Raw genomic sequence first — 21667 nt, forward strand, 5'->3', positions numbered from 1 at the left:
GCTATTAATATTACTCACTAGGTTCCACAACAATTTATAGGTTTCGCGTATTCCTAATAATCTCTATACTTCTGCTATAAGTATAAGTGCAGGTGTAAGGTTTGCACCTCACGCCGAGTCGTGTGTACTGAGTACCTATATTGTTCACGAAAACACTTGTCATTGTAGATGATGTGCAGTCCTTTCTAGGATAGGCTTCTGCATATTTGGAGAATGCACCCTGTACTTAATGCAAGTGCTTATTTCCTTTGGGGAAACCTATAATAAATTGGGACAATAAATTGAATGCCACTTTGTCAAGCGGCTTAATTTGACTCTGCTTTAGAAGCTTACCTAAGCTGCACACCTTTTACGATAGTAAGAGCTTGGTTGTATTCGACGTTTTGAGTGGCAACTCAAAATACTGATAGCTTTTCACACAGCAATCTTGCTGAAGCTCTTCTGGCCGAATTAGTGTATCAGCTATGACATTTTCTTGCTTGCGAATATAACTATATAAAAGCTATAGGATAGCAACCCTAACCACCAACGTGTTATATTCGCTTTCGTCTGCGTCAACTCTTGTATATATACGGTACCGTAGTGGTTTATGATCACACTTCAATGTGAATTTCTCTACAACCAACAAATAAAATAAAAACTGTGGATGGAAAGTGCTTCTTTCTTAATTGTGCACCATCTCACTTCCATATATATGTCACTCAACTTCTTCGAGATAAATGCGACTGGTTGGGATATGTCATCCCCATCAGTTTCACACTATGCCAACACACCCACGATGATCTGATCAGATGTGCCTGTATAAATGGTTGTCCGAAGTTGAAAATTTTTAGTACGAGTCCGTGCATAACACTTCACGCAAATAGTCAACTGACCATCTTCGGATATTCCCATTGCCACTTTGCATCATTTCTTGTCAGGTCAAACAAATTGATGCCATCAACTCAGTGAATCATGGCACGAATATATGCAATAATAATTTGCAAAGACTAAGAATCTCTTTACCTCTGCCTTATTCACAGGTTTTGGAGTAATTGCGAATCTTCTCTAACTTCTGCACATCCATCTGTACGCTTCGCTCTGCAATTCGGTCACCCAAGTAACACCACTCACCACTTCAGATTGATCAAAATAGCACTTTTTCAGTTCAAGGAGAATTATTCACAAATCTCATATTTTCTCCAGTGTTTTCTGCAACCATGTTAGCAATCACCCTTGTCGGTGTTCCTATAATTATGTCATCTAGGTATCCTGCCACCTGTTCCTTACACAGGTCCTAGATTGCGTACTGTTTTTCTAAATAACTGTATTACTATATTGTCGACTAACAATTGAGATCGGCGCTCCTGGATCTACTGTCACTCGTATAGCCTGTCCGTCTATATGTCACATTATGCAGGTATCTAAAGCCCCCGTTATTCTAGTGTCATGTTCCTGCTTATACAGCTAGTATAGTATGTGAGCGGCATTGTGGGTTTGTATCCATGCTTATATAAGTACTACATGCTTATACTTTAATATGCAATCAGCAAACTAATATAGTGTTTTCTTTCCAGGAACTATTTGCGCTAGCGTAGGCCTACTGTAATAGCATTCAGTTACATCACTCTGTGAGAAGTTCTCTCTCCGAGAGAATCTCTCTCCGAGAGTTTTCAAAATAGTGAACTTCGGAGCACATTTCTGGCTCAATGAGAACATTTCGCGATGTTTTCATACTGCAAGTATATGCCCACAGTAGGTGTATGTATAAGCATTTTGTTGCGAGGTTTATCCATTTCAAGAGGCGAATACAATTTGCAAATAATATTTAACTGTTCACAAAATTACAATTGAATAATAAAATCGTCAAATCGCAATTTCTGTAGTAGTACGTTGCAGAATCCAAAATTGGCATCGAGGCAACGGAAGGCTAGTCGTGTACACAGGCACTTGAAGCGTTTCAATAAAATATAATGCTAACTAAATACGAAATCAATTTACTACCAAATTCTTATATAATATTTTTTCTAATATATATAGTGTAAGCGTGCAACAGTGCACATCACAAGAGCAATGGCGCAGGCAGCGTATATGGTTGGACGTAGGATTTGGACGGAATTTACAGGAAACTGTCGGCAATAATAGGTGAAAGAGAGTATATAGAAACATTAAGAATTTGGTAGTAAATAGATTTCGTATTTAGTTAGCATTATATTTTATTGAAACGCTTCAAGTGCCTGTGGTTTGTAGGCTATAACTATAAGTACTAACAAATTTTGTAACCTATAACTATTCTGTCTCTAGTCATATTTTAGACTTACCTTTAAAATAAAACAATATAGTTTTGTGTAGCATAAACTACATTATTTTATCTTTACTTGATTACTTTAGTCTTTATTAATTATGCCTTGCTTAGCACATGACAACGTGAATAGTGGTTTCATTGACATTGTCATTGGTGGCTAAATAAAATAATGAAATAACTTGGGTGGCTCAAAGTCTTGGCTCAAACTTTAAAACATCCAAAGGGAGCCCTGACTATGATTATAATTCTTACCGCATGTTAAATTCTAGGTATGCAAGTTTAACTATGGATGTTGTTGTTTAAACGAACGTGTTTAATAACACCACAAAAATGCGCAGGCTTATGATTCGGGTTTGACTTACTCTCTGTGATCTTTGTCAATTTCAACACATCGTCGGGTGACACACACTCTTTGTTTAACAAATCTTCTTCTGTCACAGTGTCTTTTAATTCTTTGTCTTTCTTTGCTTTACGAGATAAAAATCCTCCACCTTTCTTTTTGTTCGATGCGTTGTTTTTCGAATTGCTCATTCTCCTGAAGTGAAGCACTGAAGGTGTGCAAATCTTCACCGAATTCGGAGTCCCTTATCAACAGAACGTATTATATTCAAGCTGCTAATCCAGTGACAGTCAATTCCGTATTCATGTAAGTTATGTTATTGTCGTTATACGAAATAACCGTACACCTTGTACGCAAACATGAACATAAACACAGGATACGAACAAAACTGAATATCGTGATTTGCCAATGTTTTCCTCGCAAAATGACAATCTTGAAAATGGTGATGACAGAACATAAGAGCATTCTCTAGTGGCGTTGACATCGTTACTAAGGACGCTGTTCCGAACTGACAATTTTTATAAAAACACAAGACCATTGATATGGAGCATTGGCGCTGCAGTCGGACATGATGGACTCTTTCTTTCCTCGTTATACACATATGTCATATGCATGTTTTACACGTTTTAAGTAAGAATAAACTCTAACATGAAATGAAAGAAGTATGCTATATGCCACATAGGTTAGTATATAGTGTAAGAAACCGTCGTAATTTCATATTGTGTTTTTAAAATTGGGCTTTTGACTTACAGTTACAGTTACAACTATAACTAAGTATAACTTTAAGTTTTAACTTATTTTATACAACTAAGTATTACAACTTACAAGTTATACTAACTTAGTTATAGTTATAAGTTATAGTTTATTAGTTATACTTATAGTTAATAATAATACTATTACTATTAGTATTAGTACCGGTAGTATTAGTATTATAAGTTTTTATAACATAATCATTATAATGTAAATTATGTATGTTATTTATAATTATAACATGAACTTTAGAGTTTAGTATTTACTAATAGTAGTTCTCCAACAGGGCCAACAAGCCATTACTACTACTAGTACTACTAGTAGTACTACTACTACTAGTACTAGTTACAGTAATTACTAGTAGTAATAGTATACAGACTACAGTATATAATTACAGTTACTAATAGTATAACAGTACGTAACGAAGCACAATTATTTATATAAAGAACGTAACAAAGCATAATTATTTATTTTAGATTATCACTTGTCTTAACACAGTTGAAGCTTCAAAGTTTTATAATATAACAATACATGGTCAGTCCTGAGTCTGACTCTCACCACAGTGAGTTATGAGACAGAGGCATTTGACTAGGATATTGCTATAATATATAAAATTGCTCTAAAAAGTAGCTCTAAAAAGCTGCTTGTCCAGCTGACAAGCTACTGGACAGGTCTACTTGTCCTCCATAGAAATGGACAAGTGAGGACAAACGGATAGCCCTTATTTCGAACACTGTAATGTGGGTAGTGGCATAGTTGCTTAGGTAGGGCGTGTACAGGATGTAAGACACTTCTTGTGCATGCTTAGCATGCTTGATCTCATCACCTTCCTAAAATAATGGTCGAGACACTGTAGTGACAACCACCAACCGTAATGTTTGCGTCAAAGTCATAGTGACTAGCTCCAGCTACTCTGCAGGTGTTAGCAATTGGTGTTAGCTCAATGTTCTGGTCAAGACACAATGAGCAATTGTAAGATTTAGCGTCAAAGTCACAGCGACCGGCCCCAGCTACATTTCAGGCATTTACGACTGGTGTTAGGTCAAAGTTCGTCTTCTTTCTCGATAACAATGGTAGACATTTGACGTTTGTAAACTCAAGACTGTTGGATGTTACATAGGCTCACCATTAATTCTGCAGTTGTGTGGTTAGGATAGCTTTTTTTTTAGTCTGGCAACCTTGCCGAATAAATGCCTCAAATCGTATAAAACCGAATTTTACTATAATCATAAACACATAAACCAGTCTGTTTAACCGATGCTATCAAAATCCTTTACAAAACAGTTGAGCTGCCCAATTTTGTTAAGAAATGTTGTCATGTTCCAATGAAAACATTATTTAGGGCTGCGGTTCGCTGTTCACGAAATATTGCATGACAATGTTACTGGAAATTAAAAATAATTATAAATATTTTTGTCATTATGTTATCTATGGACATTATCATGTGCTTGACAGTTGTGCAACAGCTCATTATGAACAATAATTACTAATTTTCTAGAATGTCGTTAGATGCTATGGTTGGTCGTTATTGCTGCAGTGTGTCATGACCTTAAGGCTTAACTCTGACAGACAGTGACGTCGACAACGTGGGTTTTATATATTCTTAAATCTAAACGTAGATTGCCCCGCTTACATATATATGGGTTCTGAAAGTGGACTATTCCCATTATAGATAAGACAAGCATAGATCTATAAGGAGTATATATATACTATTGAAGATTGAAAATGTGAGATTATTGTAAATGAACTAGTAACTCTTATACTAGTAATATATACCTAAACAGCGGCATCCAAGTCTATTGTACATTTGTCTTAAAACATTAACTTTGCCTTGTAGACCATTGACAGAAACATCGTGAACTTATGAGAATGAAACATCCTAATAAATTTACTCTTAGTATTACGAGATCCTAGACCCTCTTGTAACTTTAAAATTACGATGAAAAGAATGTAATCACTCGACAAAATTGCAATTATAATAATAGTATATTTTATAGTAATTAGTAAAACCTCTGTTTTCTTGAAAAACATGTCTGCAACAATACTTGTCTCTCAGTCGTGTACAAAAACAATATTTACATGTGTCAATTGTTCTTTTTTTATGTTTGGTCGAGTCATGACAATTGCATCTTGTTTTACTTTGCAGAGTAATGTCTTGCAGTGCAGTATAAAAAGATGGGGATGTTGCCTTTCCTTCAGTTGTTATTTAATCGTGATTAACTAGATCATAACAAGCAAAATATAACTAGCATTGTATTGACAGAAACACATTGCAGCTACGACTAAACTTACGATTCTAGGAATTTGATAATTTGCTGTCACAAGGTTGATGATTGGATGAAAATCCATCCCAAAACTTCGTGACACAAATTTAATGTTAGGATTAATTTTTTTCTTGACAACGAGCGTTATACCAGGTTTTATCCATTGATTTCATTGCCCTGGCTGGGTTTTGAACTCACGGTTTTGTCAATTACATGTCAACATGCTAACGACTAGGCTACGAAGCTATATAACTGTGCAAAGTTCTAATTTTCAATTAATGTATACGCCATATTTTTTGCATACATATATTTTCGCGAATTCAGACTTGAAGGACAATTTCGCGAGTGGTTAATTTCGCGGTCGGTGAATTCCCGAATCGGTGAAGAACAGCGTGTTGTTATTTTCGCGTGTTGTTATTTTTGCGGTCAGGGACGCGTTTGCGAAATTCGCGAAAAATAAACCACCGCGAAATATACAGCGTATAGAATAAAATGGTTTCTTTCTAAAATCTACTTTATATGCCGTATACAGTAGATATTAGAAAGAAACCATTCTCATAACAGTTTACATTTATACAGCAGAACTAGCATCAATACTATTTCTATTAAATTGCTATTACAGTTGCCACTAATTATGGTATTTAAACCATATGTCTAAGCGGATAGCATATATATATATGTATATATATATATTTATTCGGGCAGCGAATACTGGTGGTTGCACTGGTGACTTCTTCAAAACGATTAGCATATATGCAAACATAATTTTTTCTACTAAGGATATTTGGATTAAAAACGTTTAACGTCGACTTAGTTCTTGTACTACCACTATTGTATATAATATTATCTTGATATTATGTTCTGCTACGTTCTGACATACAATGACATACATTGTTGTTTTGTGTACGTAACAATAGTGACATATTTTCCTAACATGTTTTGACCTTGGCTTTTTTCAATTACAGGTGCAACATATTCATGTAATAGGTCGCTATATCGGATTACTCACTCAGACGAGCTAACCACCATTAAATCGGGCATCATGGATTCACTGACACAGATCAACACCTACCACTCCTTTGTGAAAATGGTTGGCGATCAAACAGCGAAGGAAAACCGCCTAAAGGCGGCGCAGGAAATCAGTGAGAATCTCGAGGCGATTATCGTCTCTCCGCACTACCCTTCCTTCCTCGAGCACATGATTAAGACCTTCCTCAAGGTGCTGCAGGAGGAGGACCCGCAGTTCATCTCCGAGTTCAACATCCAACAGCTGCGCAAGCTCACGCTCGAGGTGATCCATCGGATGCCGACGAACGAACACCTGCGGCCGTTCGTCAAGCAGGTGCTCAGCGCGATGTTCAAGCTGATTCAGGTTGAGAACGAGGAGAACGTGCTCGTCTGCCTGCGCATCATCATCGAACTGCTGAAGCAGTACCGGCCGCAGTTCGCGCCGGAGATCCAGACGTTTCTCGCCTTTGTGAAGAGCATCTACAAGGAGTTCCCGAACCACGTCGCCGCGATCTTCGAGCCGAAATCGCCGATCAAGGTCGCTGACATTCTCGACATCAGCATCGAGACGCTGCTCACAGAGACGTTCACGATGACGACTGTGCAGACGGAGAAGAAGAATGCAGACGGCACGCCGACTGCGTACAACCTCATACCGAAGGCCGTCTGCTCGCTGAAGGTGATGGCTGAGCTGCCAATTATCGTCGTACTCATGTACCAGCTGTACAAGCAGAACGTGCAGCAGGACGTTGCTGAGTTTGTGCCGCTCATCATGATGACGATCATCCTGCAGCCGGCGCCACAGCACCGCGTCAACCCGGCCTTCAACAAGGAGCTGTTTGTCGACTTCATCGCCGCGCAGATCAAGACGCTTTCGTTCCTCGCCTACATCATCAAGTCGTACCAGGACGTCGTCGGGCAGCACGCCGCCCACCTCGTCAAGGGCATGCTGTCGCTGCTCTCGCTGTGCCCACACGAGGTCGCACACCTGCGCAAGGAGCTGCTCATCGCCGCACGCCACATCCTCGCCACTCACCTGCGCGTGCGCTTTGTGCAGCACATCGACCGGCTCTTCGACGAGAACGTGCTGATCGGCGGCGGCTGGACGGCGCACGAGTCGCTGCGGCCGCTCGCGTACAGCACGCTCGCCGACCTCGTCCACCACGTGCGCAACCACCTGTCGCTGACCGACCTCGGGCTCGCTGTGCACCTGTTCTCGAAGAACGTGCACGACGACTCGCTGCCGAGCAGCATCCAGGCGATGTCCTGCAAGCTGCTGCTGAACCTCGTCGAGTGCATCAAACAGAAGAGCGAGCAGGAGAGCGGCAACGGGCGCGAGCTGCTGATCCGCATGCTCGAGGTGTTTGTGCTCAAGTTCAAGGTCATCGCCAAGGTGCACCTGCCGCTCATCCTGCAGAAGTGCAAGCCGACGTCCGCGCAGCCGCCGCCCGCGATGCAGGTCGGTGGGCTCGGCCAGCACACTGGTTCACAGACGAGCATCGGCTCAAAGCCGCCGACACCGACCGCGCCGCTCACGCCGACGCCTCAGCTGCTAGTTGGGCTGCAGCCGGCAGCGACAGCTGTTCCCACGGCGACGCCGCCCGAGGAGAAGTTCAAGATTCTCGACAAGGACAAGGACGAGAAGCAGCGATTCGGCATGTCGCCGCTAAACATCCTGTCGGTGCCGGACTGCCGCAGCCTCGTCAAGACGCTTGTCTGCGGAGTGAAGACGATCACGTGGGGAACGGCGTCGTGTAAGGGCTCGAACGATGCCGCCTTCGTGCAGAGCAAACACTTCCAGTCGAAGGAGACGCTCGTCTTCATCCGGCTCGTCAAGTACGCGCTCGCCTCGCTCGACATCTACACAATCAACTATTCGGCGTCGGGCCAGATGTCGCTGCGCACGCCCCAGCAGCAGTCCGTTCGTTCAAAGGAGGAGAAGGAGGTGCTCGAGCACTTCGCTGGCGTGTTCACGATGATGAACCCGCAGACGTTCCGCGAGATCTTCGCGACGACCATCCAGTTCACGGTCGAGCGCATCTACAAGAACTACACGCTGCAGATCGTCGCGAACTCGTTCCTCGCGAACCCGACTACGTCGGCAACGTTCGCTACGATCCTCGTAGAGTACCTGCTAGAGCGACTCGAGGACATGGGCTCGAGCATCGAGAAGTCGAACCTTTACCTGAAGCTGTTCAAGCTCGTCTTTGGCTCCGTGTCGCTGTTTGCTGACGAGAATGAGCAGATGCTGAAGCCGCACCTGCATCGCATCGTCAAGCGCTCGATGGAGCTCGCTATGCGCGCACAGGAGCCCTACAACTACTTCCTGCTGCTGCGCGCGCTCTTCCGCTCGATCGGCGGCGGCAGCCACGACCTGCTCTACAAGGAGTTCCTGCCGCTGCTGCCGAGCCTGCTTCAGGGGCTGAACAGCCTGCAGAGCGGGCTGCACAAGCAACACATGAAGGACCTGTATGTGGAGCTGTGCTTCACTGTTCCCGTGCGCCTCAGCTCCCTGCTGCCCTACCTGCCGATGCTCATGGATCCGCTCGTGTCGGCGCTCAACGGATCGCAGACGCTCGTCAGCCAGGGCCTGCGCACGCTCGAGCTCTGCGTCGACAATCTGCAGCCGGACTTCCTCTACGACCACATCCAGCCGGTGCGCGCCGAGCTGATGCAAGCGCTGTGGAAGACGCTGCGAAACCCGAACGACAGCATCGCTAACGTCGCGTTCCGCGTGCTCGGCAAGTTCGGCGGTGGCAACCGCAAGATGCTGAACGAGCCGCAGCGGCTGCAATACAACGACAAGGAGACGCCGGGCCCGTGCGTCACCGTCTACTTCCAGGAGATGAAGACGCCGATCACACTGCCAGTCGAGCGCGCGATCGCAGCCGCGCTCTCTGCCCTCAAGTCGGGCACGACTGAGTCGTACTACCGCAAGCAGAGCTGGGAGGTGATCAAGTGCTTCCTCGTGTCGGCGATCAACCTCGACGATGAGAAGCACACGTTGCAGCAGCTGTTCTCGCACCCGAGCTTCGTCGAGCGCGAGATAGCGCCGATCCAGCCGCCGGCGTACAAGTGCGCCGACTGGGAGGCGCGCGGCGTGCACGTGCAGGCGCTGACGGGGCTGTTTGTCGCCGCGGCGATCAAGGAGCTGCGCTCGGCCGTGCTGCCGACGATGGCCTCGCTCGTGCGCCACTACACGATGGTGGCCATCTCGCAGCAGTGCGGCCCGTTCCCGATGAACGAACGGCAGCACAAGCTGCAGGGCATGGACTGCTGCGTGCTCATCGACGCGCTCGCGATCATCATGGGCCACGAGGAGAAGGAGCTGTGCAAGCCGGGCCACCTCGCTCTCGTGCTCATCATGGACATCGCCAGCACGCTGCTCGGCTCGAAGGAACGCGCCTGCCAGCTGCCGCTCTTCGACTACCTCGTCGAGAAGATGTGCGCGCTGTGCTACGACCGCGCGTGGTACGCGAAGATGGGCGGCTGCATCGCCATCAAGTTCCTCTTCGAGCACATGCCACTCAAGTGGGTGCTCGACCACCAGTTCGTCTTCCTCAAGGCGCTGCTCTTCGTCATGATGGACCTCACGAACGAGGTTTCGAGCGGCGCCGTCGACATGGCGAAGTCGAACCTCGAGAAGCTGCTCATGGAGTGTAGCGCGTCGATCGAGTCGCAGGACGGCGCCGAGGAGCTGATCGCCGCGCAGAAGAAGTCGTTTCACAGCGTGACGCACGAGCTCGTGCGGCAGGTGACGTCGCCGAACGCGACCGTGCGCGAGCAGGCGATGCACTCGCTGCAGGTTCTCGCTAAGACCGTCGCCAAGTCGGTGACGGAGATCATGGAGCCGCACAAGGAGGTGCTCGTCGACATGATTCCTCCGAAGAAACACCTGCTGCGCCACCAGCCGGCCAATGCGCAGATCGGCCTCATGGACGGCAACACGTTCTGCACGACGCTCGAGCCACGCCTCTTCACGATGGACCTCGGCGTCGTAGAACACAAGGTGTTCTTCACCGAGCTGGTGAGCCTCTGCGAGGCCGACGACGCCGTCCTGCTCAAGCTGCCCTGCTACAAGTCGGTGACGAATCTTGTGCCGCTGCGCAAGAGCGCGTTGTGCGCGCTTGCCGCGTGCCACTACATCACCGCATGCCAGGACAAGATCTTCGGGCTTCTCTACAAGGCACTGAACTCGACGAACAGCGAGCTGCAGGAGGCCGGCTACGAGTGCATGAATAAGTTCCTCGCCGGCTGCCAGATCGACATGGAGATCGTGCACAGCGCCATGCGGCCGCTGCTGCTCATGCTCGGCGACTACCGCAGCCTCAGCCTCAACGTCATCCAGCGGCTCTCCTACCTAACGCAGCTCTTCCCAAACACGTTCCACGAGAAGCTGTGCGACCAGCTGCTCTGCCACCTGAACAAGTGGCTGGACGCGGCGATCGCCGCTCAGAAGAGCGCCTCGGCGGCGGCTAAGAACAGCGGCGCCGAGCTGTCGACGTGCGTCGCGATCATCGACATCTTCCACCAGGTGCCGGCGGCGAGCGCAAAGTTCGTCGAGCAGCTGACGCCGCTCGTGCTGAAGGCCGAGAAGACTCTGCTCGTCGAGGCGGGCAGCCCGTTCCGCGAGCCGCTCATGCGCTTCCTCCTGCGCTTCCCGCAGCAGACTGTCGACATGTTCCTCGCCGAGTCAAACGTCAAGGATCAGCAGTTCACGCGCTACTTCCGCTACCTGATCCGGCGTGACACCGGCGAGCCGTTCCGCGCCGTTCTCAAGTCCAACCCGAACCGGCTCATCGCGATGGCGTTCGGCACGATCCAGGTGCAGGGTCAGATGGTGCAACCGTCGAGTCCGTCCGGCACTGGCACGACGAAACACGAGCTCGAGTTCCAGGCGGTGCACATCACTAGCATCATCGTCAACTTCGACGACAAGTGGCTGTCGTCGCAGACGCAGCTTGTCGCGACGTTCCGCAAGATCTGGATCGCCGACGCGTTCCAGGATCGGCACCGCAAGCTCGACGGCGTCGACTTTGCGCACTGGTCCGGTGCAAAGCTCATCGTCAAGTGTCTGTTGAACTACTGCAAGCATCACCCGAACGACGTCGAGTTGCTCTACCAGCTGCTGCGTGCACTCACCGGTCGCTTCATCCCACACTTCCAGGAGCTGCGCGAATACCTCGAGACGAAGGTTGCGCACGACTATCCGGTCGAGTGGAAGCGCAAGGCCTTCTTCAAGTTCGTCGAGATCTTCCACGACCAGAACTTCCCGCAGACGCTGAAGGCGAAGATCCTGCAGTGCGTCATCATCCCGACGTTCCAGTCGGCGTTCGAGCGCGGCGACGGTGAACGGCTGATCGGGGGCCCGCCGGCGCCGGACCAGGACAGCAACGACAACGTCGTCAGCGTCTTCATCAACCGCATCATCGATCCGGAGAAGCCGTTCGGCACGTCGGACGCCGTGCGCATTCTGCTGCTGCAGTTCTCGTGCTTGCTCGTCGAGCACGCGTCGCCGCACATACACGACTCGGCGAACAAGAAGCAAGGCAACAAGCTGCGGCGGCTGATGACGTTCGCGTGGCCGTGCCTGCTGAGCAAGAACTGCGTCGATCCGACGACCAAGTATCACGGTCACCTGCTGCTTGCGCACATCATTGCCAAGTTTGCGATTCACAAGCGCATCGTTTTGCAGGTATTTTATAACGCAGGCACGTACCCACATGGTACAACACCTAGATGCAAAACAATGTTTTTTTATAACTAGTGGCGTTCGTTAGTGGATTGAGTAACTGAGATTTCATAGTATCGTTTCACATGGTAAATGTGCCTGCCCAAACATGCAGTTTAATGTCATGTAAAATTTATTTAGTTTCAATCACACACGCATCGATAGCAGGCAGTTGTAGGTGATAAGGTTTACCGATTGTTTGAGATCATATTTGTGAGTAATAACAATTTGTTTGCATAGCCATATACTATTAAATTACAATCAATTAAATCAAGAGCTAATATTACCTCTATTATAGTTATTAGCTATAGATATGATGAGCTCTCGATTGAATGTTAGCTACATATATATGAACTATGTGGCGTGAGCCCCCCTCATGCCGTTGTGTCCTTACTGCGTTGCAGGTCTTTCACAGTCTGCTAAAGGCACACGCGGTCGAAGCGCGCCTCGTCGTGCGACAGGCACTTGAGATCTTAACGCCGGCGATGCCCGCGCGCATGGAGGACGGCAACGGCATGCTCGCGCACTGGACGAAGAAGATCATCGTTGAGGAGGGCCACATCCTCGCGCAGCTCGTGCACATCCTGCAGCTGCTCGTGCGCCACTACAAGGTCTACTACCCCGTGCGGCACCACCTCATCGCGCACATGGTCACGTCGATGCAGCGTCTCGGCTTCACGACGACCGCGCAGATCGAGCATCGCAAGCTCGCCGTCGAACTCGCCGAGGTCGTGCTCAAGTGGGAGCTGCAGCGCATCAAGGACGAGCAGGAATCGGGCGGCGACACAGCGATAGCGCTGGCGGACGCCGACCTGGCGGTCGCGAGCCCGCAGACGAAGCGACCGGCGAGCGCCGAGCTGCCCGAGCCGAAGCGTGCGCGGCACTCGTCGTCGGGGACGACGCTCGCGACGGGAGACGGCAAGCCGCTGGACCGCGCGCACTGCGACACGGTCGTCAACTTCCTCATCCGCATGGCTTGCCACGTGAACGAGGCGGCGACGGCCGTCGGCTCTCCCGGCGAGCTGCTGTCTCGTCGCTGCGTCGCGCTGCTCAAGATGGCGCTGCGGCCGGACGTGTGGCCGAGCGCCGAGCTGAAGCTGACGTGGCTCGACAAGCTGCTACTGACGGCGACGCGCGGTGACGCCGACGCCCCGCAACCGACCAACTTTGCGAACGTGTGCACGGGGCTGGAGATCCTCGCGTTCCTCGTCGGCGCGCTCGCTAACGACGCGATCCTGACGACGTTCAAGCCGCTGCAGCGCGGCGTGTCGGCGTGCATGTCGTGCGCAAACACGAAGGTGGTGCGCGCCGTGCACAGCCTGCTCTCGCGGCTCATGGACAAGTTCCCGACGGAGTCGTCGACGTCGAGCGTCGCGTCCAAGCACGAGGAGCTCGAGTGTCTGTACGCGTGCGTCAGCAAGGTGATCTACGAGGGCCTCGCGCAGTACGAGAAGTCGGCCAGCAGCTCGCCGTCGAGTCTTTTCGGCACGCTGTTCATCCTGAAGGCGGCGTGCTTCAACAACCAGTGCTACATCGATCGTCTCATCACGTCGTTCATGCGCGTGCTCCTGAAGATGACGCGCGAACACCTGTGTCCGTCGTCGTCCGAGGCGAATCCGGCGACGAGCGAGCTTCTCATCCTCAGCCTCGACCTCGTGAAGAACCGCGTCGGCGTCATGAGCAGCGACATGCGTAAATCGTTCATCGGCACGATCCTCGTCGGCCTGCTGGAGAAGACGCCCGACATGAAGGTGATGCGCGCCATCACGAAGATGGTCGAGGACTGGGTGAAGACGAAGAACCCGATCCACATCAACCAGGGCCCGTCGCTGCGCGAGAAGTCGATCCTGCTCGTCAAGATGATGCAGTACATCGAGAAGCGCTTCCCGGACGACCTCGAGCTGAACGCTCAGTTCCTCGAGCTCATCAACCACGTGTACCGCGACGACGCGCTGCGTGGCACCGAGCTGCACAGCAAGCTGGAGCCCGCCTTCCTCGCCGGCCTGCGCTGCCCGCAGGCGCCAATACGCGCAAAGTTCTTCGACATTTTCGACCGCAGCATCCGCCGGAAGCCGTTCGACCGGCTGCTCTACATCGTCTGTTCGCAGAACTGGGAGTACATGGGTCCGCACTACTGGATCAAGCAATGCGTCGAGCTGCTGCTGGCTGTCGCCGTCACCGGCACGTCGATGTCCGGCTGCCTGCCCGCCGGTCAGCTGCCGTCCGTCATGTCCGTCATGGCGTTCGCCGACGGACAGGAGCGCGCCGAGTTCACGATGATGACGAAGATCAAGGAGGAGCCGATGGACGTCGAGTCGGTGAAGGAGGACGAGGAGATCGACATCGAGATCGGCGGCGGAGCGGACGATGGCGTCGCGGCCGGGCTCGGCAAGGACACCGCCGTGAAGAAGGACGCTCACGACCCGAAGCAGAACCTGCAGCTGCTGCTCACGCGGCAGGCGAAGTTCCTCGAGGGCCTGCGCGACGTCAAGACGGTGACATTCCTGTCGGCGCTCGCGCAGCTGTGCCACGCGAACACGCATCTCGCGCACGACGTCTGGCTCGCGCTGCTGCCGCGCCTCTGGAAGGTGCTCAGCGAGCGGCAGCAACAGACGCTCGCCGCTGAGTTGCAGCCGTTCCTCTGCAGCGGCGCTCACCTGATTCAGAAGGACTGTCACCCGAGCGCGGTGAACACGTTCACAGAGGCGGTCGCCGCGTGTACGCCCAGCGTGTCGATCAAGCCGGCCGTTCTCAAGTACCTCGGCAAATCGCACAACCTGTGGCACAAGGTGACGCTCATGCTGGAGCAGATGTCGCACGAGGGCGGGGCGGGCGCGGGCGGGGGCGGCGGCGGGGGAGCGCTGAGGGCAGGCCGCGCGGCCGACTGCTACGAATTTGAGCCGGTCGTCACGCCGCAGCAGGAGATTCTTGACACGCTCGCCGACATGTACGAGGGATTGCGCGAGGAGGACATGTGGGCCGGCCTGTGGCAGAAGCGCGCCAAGTACACCGAGACGAATGTCGCCATCGCCTACGAGCAGCACGGCTTTTTCGAGCAGGCGCAGACCGTCTACGAGACGGCGATGGCGAAGGCGCGCTCCGACCACAACTCGCAGACGGCCTCTCCCGCCCTGCACAGCGAGTACCGGCTCTGGGAAGAGCACTGGATCCGCGCGGCGAAGGAGCTCAACCAGTGGGACCTCCTGCTCGAGTACGGCAACGCGAAGGGGCACGGCAACCCTCTACTGATCCTCGAGAGTGCGTGGCGCGTGCCCAACTGGTCGCTGATGAAGGACGCGCTGGCGCAGGTCGAGCTCAGCTATCCGAAGGTGCTCGCATACAAGGTGAACATGTACCGCGGCTACATCGCCATCTGCCACCCGGAGGACCACCACCTGAGCATCATGGACCGCGTCGTGGAGCTCGCGAGCAGCCAGGCGATCAAGGAGTGGCGGCGGCTGCCGCACGTCGTCGCCAGCATCCACGTGCCGCTGCTGCAGGCCGCGCAGCAGATCGTCGAGCTTCACGAGGCCGCGCAGATCAACCAGGGCCTGCAGCCGGCCAACATCGGCCGCACAAACAGCCTGCACGACATGAAGTCGATCGTGAAGACGTGGCGTAACCGGCTGCCGATCATCTCCGACGACTTGAGCCACTGGAGCGACATTTTCACGTGGCGCCAGCATCACTACCAGTTCATCATCAGCCACTACGACAACCACGCGCAAGCCGACCCGCAGACGAACCACTCGATGCTCGGGGTGCACGCGTCCGCGCAGGCGATCATCAACTACGGCAAGGTCGCGCGCAAGCACAACCTGACGGGTGTCTGCCTCGACTCGCTCAGCCGCATCCACACGATCCCGAGCGTGCCGATCGTCGACTGCTTCCAGAAGATTCGCCAGCAGGTGATGTGCTACCTGCAGATGGCAGGCGCGATGGGCAAGGCAGAGCTGCAGGAGGGCCTCGAGGTGATCGAGTCGACGAATCTCAAGTACTTCACGAAGGACATGACGGCCGAGTTCTACGCGCTCAAGGGCATGTTCCTCGCGCAGACGGGTCGCTCGGACGAGGCGAACAAGGCGTTCTCGGCCGCCGTGCAGATGCACGACACGCTCGTGCGCGCATGGGCGCTCTGGGGCGACTACCTCGAGCAGATCTTCGTAAAGGAGCGCGCGACGCACCTCGGCGTCTCCGCGATCACCTGCTTCCTGCACGCGTGCCGGCACCAGAACGAGACAAAGTCGCGCAAGTACCTCGCGAAGGTGCTCTGGCTGCTGACGTACGACGACGAGCGATCGTCGCTCGCCGAGGCCGTCGACAAGTACTGCGTCGGCGTGCCGCCTGTCCAGTGGTTGCCGTGGATACCGCAGCTGCTCACCTGCCTCGTGCGCAACGAGGGCCGGCTCGTGCTGAACCTGCTCAGCCAGGTCGGCCGCATGTACCCGCAGGCCGTCTACTTCCCGATACGCACGCTCTACCTGACGCTCAAGATCGAGCAGCGCGAGCGATACAAGAGCGGCGGTGGCGAGCCGGCCGGCGGCGGCGACAGCAAGGGCACGGTGACCCCGACGAGTCTCTCGGCACCCGTCACGCCGCTCGGCCCAGGAATGCCTCCTGCGATCGCCACGGCGACGGCGACGACGACACCGGTTGCCACGACGATCGACGCGCTCTCGTCGACGCCGGCCGGCGCGTTGGAGCTCGGGCAGGGGGCGCTGTCGACGCCGCAGGGTGACGGGCCGCTGCGGAACGCTGGGCTGGAGCACCAGCTCGGGCAGCCGCCGCTGTCGGCGCCGCAGGGCGAGGGTCCGATCCGCGCGACGGCACCGATGTGGCGATGCAGCCGCATCATGCACACCCAGCGCGACCAGCATCCGACGATCCTGTCCTCGCTCGAGGGCATCGTCGACCAGATGGTCTGGTTCCGTGAGAACTGGTACGAGGAGGTGCTGCGGCAGCTCCGGCAGGGCCTCGCCAAGTGCTACGCGATCGCGTTCGAAAACCGCGGCGCGGTCAGCGAGGTAGCGATCACGCCGCACACGCTGAACTTCATCAAGAAGCTCGTTAGCACGTTCGGCGTCGGCTTCGAGAACGTGTCGAGCGTCGCGAACACGTTCTCGAGCGCGGCGTCCGAATCTCTCGCACGCCGCGCGCAGGCCACCGCACAGGACCCCGTCTTCCAGAAGATGAAGAGCCAGTTCACGGGCGACTTTGACTTTGCGATGCCTGGAGCGATGAAGCTGCACAACCTGATCAGCAAGCTGAAGAAGTGGATCAAGATCCTCGAGGCGAAAACGCGCCTGCTGCCGAAGTCGTTCCTCATCGAGGAGAAGTGTCGCTTCCTGAGCAATTTCTCCCAGAGCACCGCTGAAGTGGAGCTGCCCGGAGAGTTCCTGCTGCCGAAGCACAGCCACTATTACATCCGCATCGCGCGCTTCATGCCACGCGTCGAGATCGTTCAGAAGCACAGCAGCGCCGCGCGCCGCCTCTACGTGCGCGGCCACAACGGCAAGGTGTACCCGTACCTGATCGTCAACGACGCCTACCTGTCGGATTCGCGGGGCGAGGAGCGCGTGCTGCAGCTCATGCGCATGCTCAACACGTTCCTCAACAAGCAGAAGGAGACGAGTCGACGCCTGCTTAACTTCACCGTGCCGCGCGCTGTCGCCGTCTCGCCACAGATGCGCCTCGTCGAGGATAACCCGTCGTCGGTGTCCCTCAGCGAGATTTACCGGCTGTGCTGCGCGCGCCACGGCACCGACCACGATCTCCCCATCGCGCGCTACTACGAGCGCCTCGCAGCTGTGCAAGCACGCGGCTCGCAGGCCAGCCACCAGGTGCTGCGTGACATACTGCGCGAGGTGCAGACGAACGTGGTGCCGCGCGGCATGCTGCGCGAGTGGACGTGCCACGCGTTTCCAAACGCCACCGACTACTGGACGTTCCGCAAGTTCTTCACCGCACAGCTGGCGTTGCTCGGCTTTGCCGAGTTCGTACTGCACCTCTCGCGTCTGAACCCGGACATGCTCTACGTGCACCAGGACTCTGGCTTCCTCAACGTCGCCTACTTCCGGTTTGACGTCGACGACGTCAGCGGCGACCTCGATGCGAACCGGCCCGTGCCGTTCCGGCTGACGCCAAACGTCACCGAGTTTCTGACGCCGACGGGCGTCGCGGGCCCGCTGACGGCGGCGATGGTTGCAAGCGCGCGCTGTCTCGTGCAGCCGCAGTACAAGCTCGCGTCGTTCCTGCGCGCGATTCTACGCGACGAGATGATCGCCTGGCACAAGAAGAAGCAGGAGGACACGCAGCCGCCGGGCAGCCAGCCGCAGGACATGGAAGGCGAGCTGCTGATTACGATGGTGAACAAAGCGGTCGGCGCAATCAACACGCGGTTGCAGAATCTCGCAGCTTTCGAGGGTGCCGAGAGTCGCGTGAGCACTCTGGTGGCAGCTGCAAACAGCCACGATAACCTGTGCCGCATGGACCCGGCCTGGCATCCATGGCTGTAGAAACACAGCCACCCTCCACCCCACCCACACACATACATGACACCCGTGACCCCCCAGACATGGCAACAAATGCTGTGACTGCAGATGGTAGGCTGTAGATAGTGAAACCTAGCTGCGGACAGACCAGTAGATTGCAGATATCGTAAACTGTCAAATTATGTATGATTAGGGTTCTCCCTATTCATTTCAAAAGGCATATAGTTTTTTAGTTGGGGAAAGGAGGCAGTTGTATCCACACTCTGACACATCCTGACTCAATTACACCTGTCACTAAGCAGTCCCAATACACAGGTACACCGATGTGAACACACACCTATGAAAACACAGCATGGCTGTGTTTGGATTGTCAAAGGTAAACACAGCTTGTAATTAAACATGTCGATTAGGCAAGTAAGCTATGTCGGAGGATTGATGGGCTGTCGCAAATTAGCTTCAGCTTTGAAAGCTTCGGCTGCATCGTTAAATCAGGAAGACATAGCTGCAGACACTAAAACGTGGTTGTACACAAGGTTGACATTACTATGTGGAATTTGTGATATGTACGATCAGAAGAAAAACTCGTGATGATCATCATCATAATCATATTGAAGATGATGATAGTGAGAAATGTGGAAAATTAACTCATATAGATATATTATGTAGAAAAGAGAGTGCAAGCAATGGCATGTATATTGGAAATTTGTTTGTAACAACATATATACGTTTATAACAATAAAAATCTTGAAATGATTATTAGTGATCCGGTTCAGCAGAGAAAGTGTAGCGAATGCTAGTATAATAATTGTTCATTTATAATATCTTGTTGCCCAAACATCTTGGTCAACTATGTATTTAAAAGTAACAATAATGCAAGTTTTTGTAACGACATGATAAAAACATTTATCTAGGTAAACATTAGTTGCCACGTTTATTAAGATTATAATGGTCTCCTGGACATGGTATAATGCACTTTTGGAACAGTATTTGGAATGCATAAATGTAGCACATATATGTATATTTTCAGTGCATGGATGGTATACACTTGGAATTTAATCACAGGAAACTATAATCGAGTCTGCAATGTTATTTTGTATGTATTGGATATGGTAAACTGTTCTTAGTATTATTAGGGGGTAGATAATAGGGAAAATTTCCCCCCAATATCTACTCCTGGTATTGTGCATAAATGTGTACAAACTAGGTCTCTGTTAGTGTTTTATGTTATATCAGGAGTAAAAAATATTTTGTTTCACTTCTAATTATATACATGTCTCTGCTTTCTTCAAGCTCATATAGAGGATCTTGAAATGTCAGTGCGAGCAACATGGCTTATAGACACTAGATATTGTACATTTTGGGCATATCGCCACAAGTGTGAGAAAGGTATATACTTCTTGTAATTGTTCTGAATAATTGTTTATGGGTTCTCATTAGTCAGGTTCATTTTCAAGCATTTATTGTTGTGGTCAATATTCTGGCCCCTTTCTTTTCAGTGAGTTATTTTGTTTTGTCTAATTGCTTGCCTTCCTATTAGTTAAGGCATGCTTATGTATAGAATAAATATTTTAGTAGTTTCGATGTCAGTAAATGATAAATTATAAACGGTAAATAATAAATTTCATACATAAATATTTTTTATAGCTGTTCACCATGCAAAATATGTATGTTTGTAGTGCGTCTATCTTTGGATATATGTGTATTCATGCGTGGAAGACATACTGGCCAGGTAAAAAAATCTCCACGAAGTGTTATTACCTATTTACAAAATTACATTGATAAAGCTTCTGGCTCATGTACAAACAAAATGGTAGTCATTTATATATATTGAGACTCCACTACAATTTCGACTTATCATTCTGCTAATATTGCTATGTTATTCCATTATTTATATTAATTCCATTAAAGTTTCCATTGCACTTATTCGGGTGATACTCCATTAGGATTCTACATATAGTGTTCCCAACTTTAATGTCATTAATGGTCATAATAACATTGTCATATATACATATATATATATATATATATGGTCATGGTCATATATTAGTTTGTGGTTTAATGTCATTTAGGTTAGGGTTAGGGTTAGGGTTAGGATTATCAATCATTAATCATTAATGATATCAAAGTTGGGAACACTCCTAATGGAGCGTTAGCCAGTTATTCCATTAAAAACAATATACATCATGTATACAATTCAGTGATCTTTTAATAACAAGAGCCAGTATTTCTTTTATTACCCATGAATACATAATACATATCATATTCAAGCACATTTTGGATGACCTTGTGACAAATAATATCTTTACTCCTCTCAACCATGGCTTCGTATCTGACCACTCGCCGGTTTCCCAGCTCCTCACAACTAGACACCACCTTATATGGTATCACAAGCAGGAGCAGGCAAATGTCATCATACTTGACTTTTCAAATGCATGTGACACTGACGCTCATAGGGTCTATGTCACCCAGGGTACTGCCGGAACGTACCCTGATCACTATTTGATATGGATAGGGTTAGGGAGTAGGCGTAGGCGACTCCCTAGACTCGTTAGTGGAGTAGGCGAGGTACGGTCCGGCATATTAGATAGTACCAGGGTACTTTCCGGTATACCGGACCGTACCCAGGGTACGTTCTGGCAGTACCTACCCTGGGGGACATAGACCCTCTCAGCGACACTGACCCCTAGATGATATTATTGATGTACATGTTGTGTACATGTACACTACAGGCTACTGCACAAACTTTCATGTTATAGGATCACTGGCCCTCTACACAATGGCTACAGACATTCCTCATCA

General features: G+C 50.7%; 1 protein-coding gene across 1 annotated transcript; it reads left to right on the top strand.

Annotated features, from left to right (window-relative positions):
* Nucleotides 1–3200: 3200 nt before the first annotated feature.
* LOC106821036 (transformation/transcription domain-associated protein-like) lies at nt 3201–20701 on the top strand. The gene is made up of 3 exons (XM_014825674.1): nt 3201–3306; nt 6604–12341; nt 12782–20701. Exons 2-3 carry the CDS (start codon nt 6681–6683, stop codon nt 18890–18892), a joined length of 11772 nt encoding a protein of 3923 aa, XP_014681160.1. The 5' UTR covers nt 3201–3306; nt 6604–6680; the 3' UTR covers nt 18893–20701.
* Nucleotides 20702–21667: the final 966 nt, after the last annotated feature.

Source organism: Priapulus caudatus, unplaced genomic scaffold, assembly GCF_000485595.1.
Source record: "Priapulus caudatus unplaced genomic scaffold, Priapulus_caudatus-5.0.1 Scaffold3, whole genome shotgun sequence".
In the NCBI taxonomy this organism is placed as follows: Eukaryota; Metazoa; Priapulida; class Priapulimorpha; order Priapulimorphida; family Priapulidae; genus Priapulus; species Priapulus caudatus.

Coding starts and splice junctions, on each gene's coding strand:
- LOC106821036 (XM_014825674.1), top strand. CDS start 6,681: ATGGATTCACTGACACAGATCAACACCTACCACTCCTTTGTGAAAATG. Junction 12,342..12,781: donor ACAAGCGCATCGTTTTGCAG/GTATTTTATAAC, acceptor ACTGCGTTGCAG/GTCTTTCACAGTCTGCTAAA.